At 37.3% G+C, this 16,551-nt stretch overlaps 1 protein-coding gene across 2 annotated transcripts in view; it reads left to right on the forward strand.

The window, feature by feature from the left end:
• RET (ret proto-oncogene) overlaps positions 1–16,551 on the forward strand; it is a 103,971-nt gene that overhangs the window by 80,465 nt on the left and 6,955 nt on the right. For both annotated transcript variants that reach the window (XM_075758665.1, XM_075758666.1), the window contains 7 exons: positions 954–1,101; positions 4,578–4,685; positions 6,243–6,457; positions 6,566–6,688; positions 9,448–9,518; positions 13,558–13,695; positions 15,688–15,787. In XM_075758665.1, the coding sequence (XP_075614780.1) occupies positions 954–1,101; positions 4,578–4,685; positions 6,243–6,457; positions 6,566–6,688; positions 9,448–9,518; positions 13,558–13,695; positions 15,688–15,787 (903 nt within the window). The remainder of the gene's footprint in view (positions 1–953; positions 1,102–4,577; positions 4,686–6,242; positions 6,458–6,565; positions 6,689–9,447; positions 9,519–13,557; positions 13,696–15,687; positions 15,788–16,551) is intronic.

Raw genomic sequence — 16,551 nt, forward strand, 5'->3', positions numbered from 1 at the left:
TAGTAACATCTTAGACCTAATTTGAACCAATGTTTTTTCCTAAACGTAACTCTACATTTGACAGTAGTGTGGTTTTACTTTGTCCAATTAAATACTAATAATCAGTAGGTGCATAGTCTCTGTGATGAGCCATAGTATCACAACAAGGGTAAGTTTAGAACAAAACAGACTGTAGGCATCAGTTGGAGTGTGAGTTTTACCCATGTTTTAAGGATTTTTGCCCAGTCACCCCATCATATCCTTAATCTAGAGGGTTTTTTTGTGTTGAATCACATACTATGCAGGATGCCTGCCAGCTGGTGTATTTTCATGGACCGACACGGTAGAGAAAACAGTGCCACTTTACATGACACGTGGCAATGTCAAATCTGTTTGGATGTTAGATATTGAGGTCTTCACAGACCTTGTGTTTTATTTGCTTTAATTTCTTGTCTGGTTTGTACATCTGTCATCATTTTGCCACTGTAAGGCTTAATAACAGTAATTTCATAAGAGGAGGATTGTTGTCTCTGATGAACTCTTAAGAGAAAGCCTTATTTTGTGAGTAACACTGATTTACTTCTCTGTGAAGTCCAAGTTCATATATTCATAGTTACTCTGAAAGGGAGCATTTACTCCCATTATCACTTCATGTTTCATTTGTATCCAATTTCCCAGACCTGTAAATATAATCCATTATCCATAGACCTGTAAATATAACCCATTATCCATAGACTACATGTACAGCCTGTTTTGAAGTAGGTGATTTCAAGGTAATGGAAAAATACTTTCAAAATACCTAGAGATTCAGAAGCTTTCATAGGAATATACTGATATTGACAAGAGAGCAACCAGCATTGTACACCAAAGCATACCTATCCCTGAGAAATCTCCTGTTGAACACTAATGCTTTGGGTGCAGCTAGCTACTCCTTTTCTTGCTTAGTCTTATAGGGTTCCTTTTCTCTCCTGCAGGAAGATCCAAAGTGGGAATTCCCTCGGAAGAACCTGGTTCTGGGCAAGACTCTTGGAGAAGGAGAATTTGGAAAGGTTGTCAAGGCAACAGCTTTCCGACTCAAGGGGAGAGCTGGCTATACCACCGTGGCAGTGAAAATGCTAAAAGGTACATTTGCATCTGGGTCTGAAATTATTTGAAAACTATTTTTTATAACCTTTGATTGGATTTTAAGAGGGGCTAGCATGAAAGTAAAAAGTCAGTTAAAACCAACCATGGTCACAGCCTCCATTTTTTCCAAGGCTGTTATATTCTGCAAGATTTCTTACTTTAGAAGCTAGCATCATGTTGATCCAAATAAGTTATTTCCACAAATTCTAATTCATGATGTGCAAGGAGCCTCTGACTTAACATAGCAAATGTATTTAATTTTGTCTGGCGTTGATGGAAACACTGCAAGGGGTTGTTAAAGCTTTCTGATTTTTTTTTTCCTCTACCCAGTTTTCTTTGACAAAGCTTTTTAAATAAAACATGTTATAATCATGTCAAGAGACATAATAGACCTATTAAGTTACTTTTCTGATTGAGAATTCCGTCTACTTCTATATTTTCTGATGTGCTTTTCAATTACTAGGAGCTCTGCCAGTAACCTTTACAGTTACATATATGAGCATAGATTTTACATATCTCATGTCTGAGCCTGGTTCCTAATAAGGACTTCACTAGACATGCAATGATAGTGAAGGAGGTCAGTGGAAATGCTTAAACCGGTTCTTTCAGGAGGCCTGAAAGATGAAATAGATATGAAAAGAAAATTGCGTCCTTCTCTACCATCTTGTGTACCAATTCATATGTGCATGTAGTCCCTACATATCAGGTACCTAGGAAGATATGAGATGCAGAGGGGAAACACCCTTCAGAAAGCCTTACGGATGCAAGGAGATTCCTTTAGCTGGGCCTCTGGCTTTAGCTGAATGACCTCAGCCATTCACTGCTGCTTATAAGTAAAAACATGAAGTTATAGGAAAATGTTATACTACTTATTAACATTTCTATTACACACAAGGTTGTTTCTTTTAAAAAACCCCACATCCGCCACTTGAGAGCGAAGATGGTGCATATCCCATTGTTTTACCGAAGAAATAAATGAATTACAAGTGCATGCCTCCATTGCAGGAGGTTCAGTGGAGAATAGGTCATATGGAGGAAACCTAGGAACCAAGTCTTTTCAGAAGCGAAGACTATTTAACCATTACTTGTAATACTCAGGTAACAACCTGTATATCATTACCAATAGAATAGTCTTAGTAATCATTTCATTTTGTATTTATTTGTGTACTTAATGCCACTGAATTTTCTGGCACGTTTTCATCAACATACAACCGAGTTAAGATCCCAAGACATAGTGGTAAAAATGTTGCTTTTACTTAGAGATAATTTATCATTCAGCTTTCCCTAGCTATTACGAAGGAAAGAATTGACAGAATTGGTAATGTGAAGGAGTAAGACTTTATTTTAAGCACCTTATTTTAACAAATTGATCTGACATTTACAGTAATACTTCAGGCTCTAATGAATCCCTTTGTAATGTAAATTATGTTGCAGATAGTCACCTGAAATTCCATTTTCCGACTTGACTGTGAAGAACATTTGTTATTCTGCAAATATTTATCTGTTGTCACTGGTTTAACTTTACTGTTAACACATGACAACTCAAATACAAGAAACATTGCATTAGTCCACAGTGGTCTTTATAATGCTGTCAGGAAATATACAGTTATTTCGGATGAGGCCAACATTCCCTGTTCTTTCCCTGTAACAGCTGCAAAGGGGTAATTTGTCCAAGCATTAGGGACTCTACACTGCCTGAGCTTTAAAAGGGAATGGTATGTATACCAGCACGTTAATGAAGAAAGCCTCCCGCTTATTGCATAAAAGCCATCTCCTGCCTGAGCTATGTAGATAGGCACTGTCTGTGGGTAAGGACAGATCAGGGTAGGTAGGACTCTCCCTGCTTTGTCAACTTGGCATTACATACTGGGGACGGAATACGCAGTAGTAAGTAATTAGCTGAGGCAAAATAGTCTTGGAGCTATGGATGGAGGTTTAAAGGAACAGAGGGATAATTTTTACAGCCCATTATTGCCACTTTTCTCATACAAATTAAATCTGACCTCCTGTACTATACGAATGCCCTCGTTACAATAAAATTAAAAGGGAAAACACCAGCCAATAAATAAATAGACACTATTCGCAAGTTGTAAAAACAAGAGGCATAAAGCTTCAGAGCTAATTGTCTCCATTTGTGCACTATCAAAGGTAGCTTTTCCAGCAGGCAAACAGGCATGGTACATGGGGAACTTTGTTCAGTTCTTGCATGTGCTACGCAGTTACAGAGCTAGAAAACTAGCACTTTCTTGCAGGCATTAAGTTGATGTTGTTCATTTTTGTTTTACATAAATGCACGTTTTTTGTAGTCCCTATCAGTAGTGAGACACCATCTGATCTTGCACTCCCTGGGGTAGAAGACTCTGAAGCCTGAGTGGAGGTTCAGACTATAAGATAATATATGGCAGATACAAACGTATAGGACCGATACAAACATATAATAGAACAGAATAAAAAATTATCATGACTGAGGCAAACTATTAACACACATATTTGAAATGGATATGTAAATAAATCCTTTGGTGCCTACAGCCTTTATGGAAAAACACACAGTATGGTACCAAAGATCAGAAGCTGAGCTTGGTTTTTATAGCCTTAAGTAAAGGTGACCACATACTTGTCAACTACCCAGTAATAACACTCTGTAGGAAGCATCCGGGGTGGTTCCGTGTGTCAGAGAGATTAAGGATGAGGTAGGAGAAGGGTTATCTCTGACCTACGGTGTCATTATGACTGAAGATCTCCTTCAAGCCCCAGTACGTTCAAAGAGGAAGTTTGTTAGCCGCAAGAATTCTGCAAAAACAAGATGCTTGAAAGGCTAAGAAAGCCTCTAGGGGCTATATATTGTCATATGATTCCCACTGACATCAGCGAAATCTGCATACATGTCTCCCAGTAAAATCAATCTGAACTGTACGTTTAGTTTCTGAAGTTTAAATCTGAACATGTGCTACAAGTGTAAGCCAGTACATTAGTGGATTTTTACTCTGTCAGAAAATGTATTTAGGAGGAGGAGGGCTATACTGTGGGAGTTAACTAAGCGACTCTTTTTTTGTTTGATCAACCTAAAGTCTTGGCTTTCATCTGCTTCTGAAGCTATGACTGCGCTGATTCACCCTAAAAAGTTGCTTTAGAACACTAGAAAAGGTCTGTAATAATTTCATGGCATTTTCAAGACATTACAGCCTGTGGTCCTGCTTCTTGGCTGACCTACTCTTTCTGTAGTCATTGGTATCAGGGCAGAGTGATGATTAGAGCAGGTTACCAAGCCAGAGCAGCTGCAGTCCCGTTCACTTGGTTCTGATATGAATGACTGCAAGACAGTGGAGATGGGGAAATTTCTCTCCTGCGAAGAAGTATGGAGTTTTCCAATGTCTTGTGAATTCCAGGGGAAATGGTTGATCTCAGACGGTACATAGAGAACTCTTTAGTAATATTTTCCTAACCACAAGTGTGTGTTTGGACACTTTCTGCAGAAAATGCTTCCCAGAGCGAGCTGCGAGATCTACTTTCAGAGTTCAACCTTTTGAAACAGGTGAACCATCCTCATGTCATCAAGCTTTACGGAGCCTGCAGTCAAGATGGTAAATATTAGTAGCTCATTATTAAGATGAAAATGTCAAGCAAGGAAACAAAGAGCAGTTCATTGATGGGTCTGGACGACTGCTTAAGAATTGCTGAGCATCTTTTAAATTTGCTGCTGGCTGAAAAAAATGAGGGACGTATAAGAAAAACAATGTTTGAAGGGAAGGGGAAATGCTAATTCAGTGTAACTAAGCGTTCTTCCTGTGGTTTTCTTCAATAGGCATTTTGATTCTGAAGCCTTTTTAAATTTGACCAATCTACTACCAATTCTCTTCCAATCAATATATTTTATATTATGTTGATGCTCAGTGTTTTCAAATATGGGTTATATTTAAAGTTTAATGGCTTTTGCATTGTTGTTGTTGTTGTTCATACTAAAACAATGCTTTGAGGCGTAAGCCAGGGAGTGAGGTGTCCCTTTGAAAAAACCCACCAACAACCAAACAAAAAACCCCCCAAAATAACAAAGACAACTACAGATCCTTTTGTTAAAATATAGCTGGATAGTTTGATACTCAGTTCTTCTTGTCTGTCACAAAACTATTGTCTCCCTCTTGTTGTGAAATATTTGCCAAAAGCCACAGTAATTGAAAGGTATATTTCAAGGGGGGAAATTTTCAGACACATATTATAAACTACCAATGAAGAAAATTTTCATTGTTGTGCATAGAAATTATTCAGATCAATTCCTGTTCATGTTAAATGAAGTTGCATGGCAACATCCTCTTCCTTTTGCAGCTGTGATTATGCAGCCTAAAATCACAGTATGCATGTTGCGACCTTGGGCGAAGGCCTGCCGCCTTTGCCCTCCCAGTTCTGTTGCAAGTGGCGCTTCTACTTGTAGACAGAGAATGTAATTCAGGACTGAGTCATCTCTGAGTCGTAGTAAGGTAATGAACCAGCAGGGCGGGATGGTTGTTTTTTTTTTTTCCTTTTCAGTACAATGTATTTTTTCATCCCAAAGGAAGTGAATTGTTTCTGAGTCACAGGCTTTTAATAAATATCAAGTTAATTCATTAGCGTATGGGGTGGGAGGGCTTTGATATGGCAGACAAATGCATTTAGCATTACAGCACTGAGTGGATATTATTCATGTGGGTAATGGGGAGGAGAAAATAATAGATTGAAATGTCAGAATGTTTCTAAGTGCTCTGAAAAGGCACCTTAAATACAACACTGGAATTAGCAGATGATTTGTGAGGTTGGTATCACATGCTCCAGAAAAGTATTCTGATTTTTTTTAAAGTTTCTCTAAGTTAGACTGTTTCACAGATCTGATTGGTAAGACAGTTGTCTCTTTTTAGTCTCAAATTATCTAGATGAGGGAATATAGGCAAGAGCCTGAATTCTGCTTTGAAACTCACTCACTTTGCACAGAGGATGTAAGCTAAAAATATTCTGTGATTCCATGGCTGATTCAGTGCCTTTTATGTAAAGGCCAGAGGTGTCTGGAGCCTCTGAGTGTTCAAAACAATGTGTTGATTAGAAAAGACTTTTCTGAAAGGAAAAGAAAAAAATACCTATTGTTTACTTATCAGCGTGTGTGTTTATTTCAGGCCCGCTGTATTTAATTGTGGAATACGCTAAATATGGCTCCTTGCGCAGTTTTCTCAGGGAAAGTCGAAAAGTAGGACCAAGCTATGTGGGTAGTGATGGTAACAGAAATTCAAGTTATTTGGATAACCCTGATGAGAGAGCCTTAACAATGGGAGATCTGATATCGTTTGCATGGCAGATATCACGAGGAATGCAGTACCTTGCAGAAATGAAGGTAAGGCCATGTAATAGTGATATCAGCATGTCCTTGGATTAGACGGACATGTCAGCAGTCGCTTCCTCCACAAGAAGCATTAACAGTATTGTTGATTTCTTCCAACAGCTTGTCCATCGTGATTTAGCAGCCAGAAATGTACTGGTGGCAGAAGGGCGCAAAATGAAGATTTCTGATTTTGGCCTCTCCCGTGATGTATATGAAGAAGATTCATATGTCAAGAGGAGCAAGGTACAGTGCATATTAAAAACAGTAGTGGGAATTATTACCTAATCAAGAGAATGAATTGATACTGCAGGACTTGAGCACAGAAGAAAAAGATAATAGTTATTTTTTATTAACTTAGAATAATTCTCTGTATTAAAGAAATAAAAATGAAGATGAAGCAAAATTATGAGCTTAATCAGTGGAACAGTAATATATATGTGTGTTAAAAAAAAAAAAAAGTATCATGTTTAAGTCACCGTTACCTCCTCAATCTCTTTTTGTTGACTTGTCAACAAAACCAATTTATTTCTAATATGTAGAAGTTAATGAAAGTATAAGAAGGGTCACTATGGTGATTAAAGCCTTGGAGCATGTGACGTGCAAGGAGAAGCTGATAGCTGGGTTTGTTTAGCTTGGAGAAAAGAGGGCTCAGGAACATCTTATTGATGTGTATAAATACCTGGTGGGAGGCAATAAAGCCAACGGAGCCAGGCTCTTCTCAAAGTGGCCCAGTGAAAGGGTAAGAGGCAACAGGCACTATTTTAAATAGAGAAATTCCATTAAAGGAAAAGAAGAAAAACTTTTTTTACTACAACAGTGGTCAAACACTGGAACAGGCTGCCCAGAGAATCTCCATCCCTGGAGATACTCAAAACCTGGCTGGAAACAGCCTCAAGAAACTTGCTGTGGCTGACCCTGCTCTGAGCAGAGGGGTGAGGTTCCGTGATCCTGTGAAAAGTTGCAAGACAATGTGTCAAGAGTAGGATAAGATCTGCTGGTTTTTAAAAGCATGTACCAAATAGTCTGTAATAAATTATTTCTTTTTCTTAAGGCTAGAGAGTTCACACAGGATGCTTAAAAATAGCATGTGTTTTGTTAATGTAAATATAGAAGAATGACACCTTTTTCATTGCAGGAGCTTTTAACTATTAACCTTTTTACAGGTAGAAGGTAGCCCATTTTTAAATGAGGTGGGCCCTCTTATTTATCCAGTTCCTCATCACACTGCTTGAAAACACAAAAAACCCCATCATTTTTCTCTGTCTCTTTTCCTATTTAGAATTAATATATAAACTAAAAAATCCCAAGGAGTTGAAAAAAATGCAGACAGTTTCTATAAAGGTGTTAATTTTGGGAATTACCACATCTATGCAGAAGACTTGAAGCAAAGGCCTCCTACAAATACTTCCAAATCTATGAAAGATACCAAATCTTAATCCAAATGGTCCATCACCAGTTGGGGTAGATTAGGAGCTAATGCTATCTGCCAGAGGTTATTTAAAGCAATTGTATTTTGCCTGCCACAGTAAATTATTGTCAGGAGCCTAAATACCGTTCTGTCTGCTCGCGGTGCTCATGGCAGGATTCAGCATATGGTACTGTTTCACCTGTAGGACTGTGCAAAGGAAATTTGATAGAAGACGAGTTATTGAGTCACATCACTACTTCCCTGAAAAGAAACACTTGAGCATAATAACTTTGAGACTAAGAAGATAAGTTAGAGCTTGTCATTTATTTAGTCTTGTAAAAAATACTGCCAAATACAGCAAGTCAAATCCTGCTTTCTGCCTGTTTGCTTCCACCTGTCACTGACATTAGCAGAACAAGTCAATCCCAGGCCAGACTGTGACGTTCACTAACACTACTTTCTCTTGATTCTTTCTGAGATGAGTAGTGTTGGTTCAGTTCTATGACTTAATATGAAAGAGCTGCCAACAGAATTTTTTGCATGTGAAAATTTCAGAATTTTATGAAAAGATTTCCATAAATACTGTGAATTTTCAATTTAGCTTTCCATGTTTTTCCAGGCCAGATTGTGTGAATGTTTCTTAAGTTGTGAGGAAAAAAAAAAACTTTTGGAAGACATGATGTGTAAAAGGGCTTTGCCACATTCATTTAGGTATCTTCTGGTGTATGTGTTTACATTCATCTACACCAGTTGCTCTGTATTTTAAGAGTGATGCATTTACACAAAGGCAGCTTCATTTTATTTGGTGGGGTGTTGATGTATTGAATGGATATTTTCTCTTCACTTCTGAGAGACTCGTCACCGTAGTAGTATTCAGAGCCCAACAAGCATCTGTCTGCGTGCATAGGGAAACAGAGAAAAAGAAAAAAATTGAGAGGAAGGAAGAAGCTATGTTTCAAATCCTACTGAAACAGTTGTTGCATATATATATGAATTTCAGGAGAAGCAGTAGTAAGGCATTTGAATGCTAGTGATATTGTGAAGGTTATGAAACATCTTGGCAATTTTGCAAAGCTAGATTTTCATGAATATCTGGGACAGATTTCTCAGATTTTATCAGTGAATTTCTACTAGTGGAAAGTAGCAATTCAAAGTAGATTCAATTTAGTAACCAGTAACTGAACGTGCCTGGCCAGGAATAGTTCTGAAACCAAAGGTATCTTAACATCTATGTGCTTCCATTTATGCATCATCTCTGAATGATAAATGAGAGCTCTTCCTCTTTAATCATCGTTCCCCATCATTTTTGCATTTGCACATTTCCCAAAAGCAATGGAGTGAATCTGTTAGAAGACAGACATTCACATTTGACACCTTATTGTACATAATAAGATTACTGAAGTGTGTGGAATGAAATGAATGAGTGATTTTAAAACCTCTTACAATTGTTCTCCTCACTGTTTTTCTTATGCTGGAAAATATTAGAGTATGGCTAGAGTACCCGTTACAGTTTTGAAGACAAATACCTCGGGTTTCCACTTGGAAACTTAAATTTTCTGACCAGTAATTGCATTGTTGCTTTTTTTCCTCCTAGGGTCGGATACCTGTTAAATGGATGGCCATAGAGTCCCTATTTGATCATATCTATACAACACAAAGTGATGTGTAAGTGTAAATTCTTGCATTCTTTATGGTTTATGTATTTGTTTAAGCAGATGAGGGAGGAAGCACAAGAAGGTACGTAGTAGCCAAAGCTGTTACTCTTACAAGAGACATAAAGAACGCAGCCTGGATGGCACCATCAGCTGGCAACGATACACAAGACATTTGCTGTTGAATTAAATCTGAAGAAAAGATTATCAGAGGTATTTAGGTACATAATTCCTGTTGAAATCAACAAGGGTTGGATCTGTTTGTGTGACATGGTTGCCTTTGAATACAAAGACACATATTATTAATCTTTGCTAAAAATAATGTTCATACCCAAACTTCCCAGTTCCTGTTCATCACTTGTCTGTAACACTTGCTGGCAGGTGAGGGATGGGGTGGGAAGAAGAATTTAACACCTGGCCTCACTTCTATTGAAATGAATGACAAAACTCCAATTAATTTTAATGACAGCCAGCTCAGACCTTAGGGCAACAGTCCGGTTCCAGTGCCAAGATGCAAGTTCATCTGCATGATTAGGGAAACAGAGATCCTGAAGATGGATCTGCTTCTTCCCCACCTGTGATGATCCAGTGGCAAAGCAACCACAGCTAAGCTGTTTTCATGTCTGATAAGCAAGGAGACAGGCAGAGGAGTGTTTGTATATATTTAACTCAGACTTTCATTTCTTTCTGTCTGGGATGAATGATGCTTGTGACTAGTCACCAGGCAGACACTGTAAAATTAAGTATTATTTATTTAGGAGAAAAACCTCTAAGGGACTGCAAAAGCAGCAGTTCTTACGCCTGATTTTCTGCTAGGTATAATTTTGGGTAGCATTTTGATACCTTCCAAGTTTCTCTTGAAAGAAAATCTGACTAAATTAATGTTTTCATTAAACTCAAATGGAGTAAAACTTACCAATCTCAATGACATTTGACTTTGGGGGAAAACACTTTGATAATAGCAGTACATGCAAATAGGAAGCCTTCGATTTGTACTTCTGAAACTATATGCATTCACTTTACTCTTCTCTCTGCAGGTCAGAGCAGTTTTAGTGAAATAAAATATTTTGCTTGCCCTGGAAATTCCTTACAAAACGAATTCCAAAAAATATTTTCATTTACTTTGCTTCACTTGGAGTAAGAAAAGAAAAAAGATTGGGGTAATTCTTGGGAGAATGTAACTTTTACTTAAGTCTGCTTACAGGTTTTTCTGGGTCTATTTTTATCCTCCTCAGAGTATCCATTGTGTTGACCTGCTTCTCTACAATGACTTTTCCCAGAGAATTGTTAAAAATCTTTAAAAAACTTCTTAGCATATTTTTAATTTCTTTATTTTATGCAAAACAGATTTGTCACTATGGTTTGGGGCCAGAACAGATTGTGTTGTCATGGAACTGCCGCCTCTTTGATTGTTGATTGATCTTCTGGATCCAATACCATTGCTCCCTGTTTGCTTTCCTGCTGGGCTGTTATTAATCCCAGGAGCCCATCTCTTGTACATGGGATACAATGCCACGCAGAGATTGCCCAGCTGGCATCAAACAAGCTAGCTCAGAGCCCTGGGCAGCACGCTGGTAGCTGGTGTAGCTTTACTGCTTCCCAGATCTGGATTAATATCTCCGTGTAAAGCCATGCTGATTTACCAGCTTTCTTGGAGATGCATCAGGTATTCTTACCAGAGCACTGCACTGTGCTTTGTAGGTCTGCTTCAATATGATGGCATAAAAGGTCTACGTATCTGCCGAGCTTACACAGTGCCTTTGACTCGCTGGTGAGGTCACCTTCACTATTTGTGTCCTTATACGTAAAGTAATCTACGAGTGTTACGTCGCAGCTCTGAAGTTACCAAGTCCCTACAGAACAGTACTGAGACACACACAGAGAGTTGCAAAGCAAATCGTCTCCAGCACTAGGTTCCACAAATGCCATTACAACAGCAGCAAACTGATAAATGAAATGCTTTTTTTGCAGCACTGATTGATATTTTAGATAATTACACTCACTGAAAATATTTTTAATGAATATTCTTTTTTGTTTGTGGTGATGCAATTATATTTTAGGTGAACATATATATTAATATACTCAACAACCATTCCAATATGCTCTTTTTGCCTGATACTCCGTGTTTCTATTTTCCAGCGTCTTCCTTCTAAAGCCTTTCTGTATAGTTAGTGGTTAGCAGCCCTTAATAGCAGTATCACTTGCCAGCATTTACAAAATCTCTTTTTGCTTCAGAGGTCGATGACATCAGTGGAAAGCTAGCCTACTGTCTTCCTCTTCACATTATATTTTTCTTTCCTGGCTTTTTCTGATCACATTTTTATTCAGCAATAAACATAGCACAATAGGAAAATTTTCATCTCCCATTTCTCCTCCCATACTACTTAATTTGTATAATGATTTGAAAGCATTGCAGCGTTCTACAGCATTCTATTCTAATATGCTGATTTACTAAAGAACTTTAATGAAGAAATTACTCATCCGATCCCTCCTTCCATATTCTGTGAAATTCCTCTTAAGCCGAAGAGGTGGATTTTAAAAATAAAACCTGCCATGTTACCAAGTTTATTGGAATTAATCACAGACAGAATTATAACCTGATGGCAGAACATAATTGGCTTCAAAAAGGGTATGAGGAGGTATATTAATAAAGCATATGAAAATGCTATAAATATTCATTAGCTTTCAAGAATGTGCAGAGTGATTAAAAATTAATTCAATGAATGGCATCAGGGAGAAAAAGTGCAGCGTACTACTTAAGACTGTGTGAGGCTCAGTTTGGCTTCTCTGCCCATTTTGAAAGTTATTGCTGTCCTTTTGGGGTTACCATTGTTCTTTTAAAATGTCAGAAGCACAGGTGGAATGTAGTCAGACAGGAGGTGAGGTTTGTGGCTAACATTTTTGAGATGGAATTTTCAAAGGGAATTAGACACTGCTGTTTGGTTTGGCATTAGGTGTGTAACACTTCCTAAACTCTTAAAAGTGGAGTTTTCACAGAAATTACCCAATGACGAGAGCACCAAAAGCTAACATTTGCCCTAAATTGTATGTCATTTTGCTTCCAGATGCATCCCATTGAGTATCCCCTTTGAGTGAAACACTGTTGGCTGGTTTCCTTCATTTTGACCATCCAAATTTTGGCAGTTCTGTCAGTTGAGCAGATTCAGAGTAATTTGTAGCTTATTTGTGTTTCAAAAAAACCTTCCACTAAGGAAAGAAAAACATTTTTGCCTTTCTTCTCTTAGCCTGCCCTCCAAAAATGGACTAATTTAATCTATTTAAGTATTTCCAACTCATTGAGCAAGGTCTTTTTGTTTGAGCTTCTCAATAAAGTAGGTTAAAAAAGCCACCATTTCTTCCATTCACTTCAGAAAGCTGTTCTGTCTTCTGTTCTATGTTAAACTTTATTTTAGGCATTTGGTATTTCCAGAATAAATTCTTTCCTCCTCTTTCATTAACTCTAAGAAGAAAATTAAGTTCTGAATCACTGAAAAGGCCCAACAGACCAGCTGAAATCAAAGGTGTTGCTTATGACTGAAATAAACACATTGTGCATATAAAGAACCTCATCGTCAAGACAGCAAACCAGTCCCTTGATAAATGGTTGAGTCAGCCTGTGTAAATTTAGACAATTATTTCTGAATAGCACTATAGGGGCTAATTAGGGAGGTTAGACTCCCTCTGCAGCCAAAGGGAAAAGAGAGGCACCTCCAGGAGCACTGTACAGAACAGCAACAAGCCTTTGGGCTGGGCCACCATGGGAAGGACTTTCTGCTGTCTAGAGAACTGTATCCTTCCTAGGATACAGTTAGCTTTTGTCAATGGATGAAAGACGGGTATCCCTTATCTCTACTGTCTTAGTTGCTAATCTTTTTAATGAACAGTATTTGGGAACAAGGATGGCCCTATATGCATCTGTACGGCCCCTCTGGCTCAGCAATGTCTTGAATTTGGTTGGGTTCTCAAAACACTAGAAAGAGATCTGTTGGGTGAAAGCCACGCTAAGCTCTTGAAACCTACCACTCAATAAAAGCTCATTTTCTCTTTTTCAGATGGTCATTTGGAGTTCTGCTATGGGAGATTGTAACTTTAGGAGGCAATCCCTACCCAGGTATTGCTCCTGAAAGACTCTTTAACCTCCTAAAAACAGGCTACAGAATGGAGAGGCCAGAAAACTGCAGTGAAGAAATGTAAGTAGCTCTTGATCTGATTAGATTCATAAACATCTCTTGAATATATACATTCCAAAAAGAAAAAAAAAAAAAGTTTAAATACCACGTAAATATTATTCTGTATATCACAGACATATAATCAAACTATGGAGTGCTCAAAAGAATGTAATGAAATCAATGAACAGTAAAATGCAGGAAAAGAATTGCCAACTGAATGCTTGCAGCTTCATTCAAAATATTTGTAGGATATCGACTAACACACTTGCCAAACAATGAAGAGTTTCAAGAGTCAAAACTTTTGAGAGTGGGGTGAGGAGGAGAATTTCATAAAATACAGTGGTAGCTGAAATAATCAAGAAGATGTTTTGATACTTTTCTGCAAATGAAACAGATGTTCCATCCACAGTCATTGTCTATTAGTTGTCCTGGCATTACACAGGAGAAAGGATACCTTGACCCAGAAATCTGTAGCCTAGAAGACACAAATTTTCCTTGACTTGGTAAGCTCATGGCAATTTCTTTTCTGTTTGGAGACAGTTCATGTTTTATTGGCTGACTTATTAAAACACTCTCTATCTGAAATGTCTTCTTTCTTTGATTCTTCTACAGCATTTGGAGATGAGGCATGATTTTATGTTCAGCCTGCACATCTGGTTGTGGCCAGTTTTTTTTAGAAAGTTACCAGGCTAATACCTATGACAACTCTTTTGACTGATTTTCAATATGAAGGTTGCTGTGGCCACATCTGGACTGAGAAAATACAGTATAAATAGTATTATTTTATTTTTCTTTAATACCACATACAGAGAAAAAACATTAAGGGTTTCTGAATTTAGGGCAGGGTAGAAGTTTACAAGTGTCGCTGGCAAATATCCTTTAGCATATACTTAATATTTTGTTGTTGTTGTTGTTTTTTGTTTCATCTCAATCAACAGGTAATAAGACTTCATTCCTCAAACGTGTTATATCATTGATAATTATTAGGTTAGGCAAACTGACCAGGTCCAAGTTTGTGTTTTTTTTGGTTTGTGTTTTTTTTTAGTTCAAGCCACATTATGGTTTTCTGACTGGTTTAGATTTTTTCTCTTTTACTAAGAAATTTTTCTGTCAGCCTTTGAGACCCCACTTTAAGGATCATTTTTCTTAAAATGCATTTTCTGCTTTATGCAGTCACGTAAGAGAGACATCATGGATGAGGGCAAAAAATGCAGTGCTTTTCAATAGCTTGCTGTAGTTTCTGTAGCCAACTATTTCCACAATTAGAGCATTTTTGTGACTAGTCCACTTAGTCCTGAAAACCCTTGAGCTAGAAAAATAACATGAATGGCACAGGTTGGAGAGTTACACATCCAGAACTTGGCCAATGTCTGTCTCATAGTCACTCAAGTATAAAATTTTTAATTCTGCTCCCTTTTGTTTCCATGCTGTATGCTATAGAAGGCAGTTAAAGACAGAATAAGAATAGATATAATCAAAATAACAATAATAGAAGTAATCAAAAAAGTTTTAGTTTGTGCAAAAATCTCAGGTTAGGCTTCACTTTTAAGAAAAGTTTAAAGAAACTTTTCAGAATTTAAACAAATGAAGAACAAAATTCTACTTTCTGATATAACAGCAGAGTTTTCCAGGTTGAGAGATGCACGTCAGTGTTGATATACAAACTTCTTCAAAGTCATATGCAAACAAAATCAATTAGAAATCAAGGTCCTCACATGAGGTGATCCTTTGAAAAAGTGAAAATAATGAAAGAAACCTAAGACTGCAGTCCTTTAAGGACAGTTAAGTGTATCATCATTTAAACTCCTAAAGACTCATGAAAATAAAAGCCCATTCTTGTGAATGTCAGTTGTTGATTCAAGAGAATGTTTAACCAAATGCACCACAAAGATTGATATGCTTGTGGATGGCCTTCATGCCACAGTTCAACTTCAGTGCTGTGAATTATTTGAGCAGAAGCATGACCCATTTCTAACAATTTTATTTTTTTTTCCACCTTGTGGCGGGTCACAGGTACAACCTGATGTTGCGCTGTTGGAAGCAAGAACCCGATAAAAGACCAACATTTGCTGAGATCAGCAAGGAACTAGAGAAAATGATGGTGAAGAGTAGGGTAAGTGTGGGAAAGCATGAGTTTTTAAAAGGTTTTGAGTTTGAATATGTAGAAATAATGATTTTTTTTAAAAGTAATTTTTATCACATTTTGAAGAACTTGAATACCTAGTTTCTTCCAAATGCATCCAGCTTTTTGAAAGCAGTACTACTTCATAGAGTGGCTTTGCTGACTTCAACTCTAAATGCAGATAAGTTATCCTTAACGTGTCTAGCTTCCTTAAATATGAAAAAAAAAAGAAAAATTACTGTGAAAAGTTACTCCTAAATTGCACTCCTGAATAAATAACCCTAGGAAGCCTAGAATTAGAAGAACACAGTATTTCCTTGAATCTGATCTAGTTATGTGATGATAGCAACAGAGATATGAAAGCTGTATGATGCTACCATTCTGAGTTACTCTAAAACTATCATAATCCTATATAGACTTTCTTTGAGTGGATGCTGAGGTCTAAAAGAAAGTCCAAGTTGCGTATATTTATAAAATATATACATACCTAATTGGACATAAACACAATTTTTGATTTATTTTTTTTTTTAATCTACTAGTTGTGGGAAGGGGAGGCAGTTACCAATGAAAAACAGAGGAAATACAGCGACCATTATCAGATTAGAGAACGTGATGACACTTACATTGGGTGTAAAAAGGACTAAATAAATGTGAACAATTTTGTTCAGAATCTGAAAGTAAAAATAAGTTCTAAATTAAAAAATGCAAAGTGAAAAGTCTAGGCTGAACATTAAATTACTCTGACTTGTCAACCA

This window comes from Balearica regulorum, chromosome 7 (assembly GCF_011004875.1).
Source record: "Balearica regulorum gibbericeps isolate bBalReg1 chromosome 7, bBalReg1.pri, whole genome shotgun sequence".
Taxonomy (NCBI): domain Eukaryota; kingdom Metazoa; phylum Chordata; class Aves; order Gruiformes; family Gruidae; genus Balearica; species Balearica regulorum.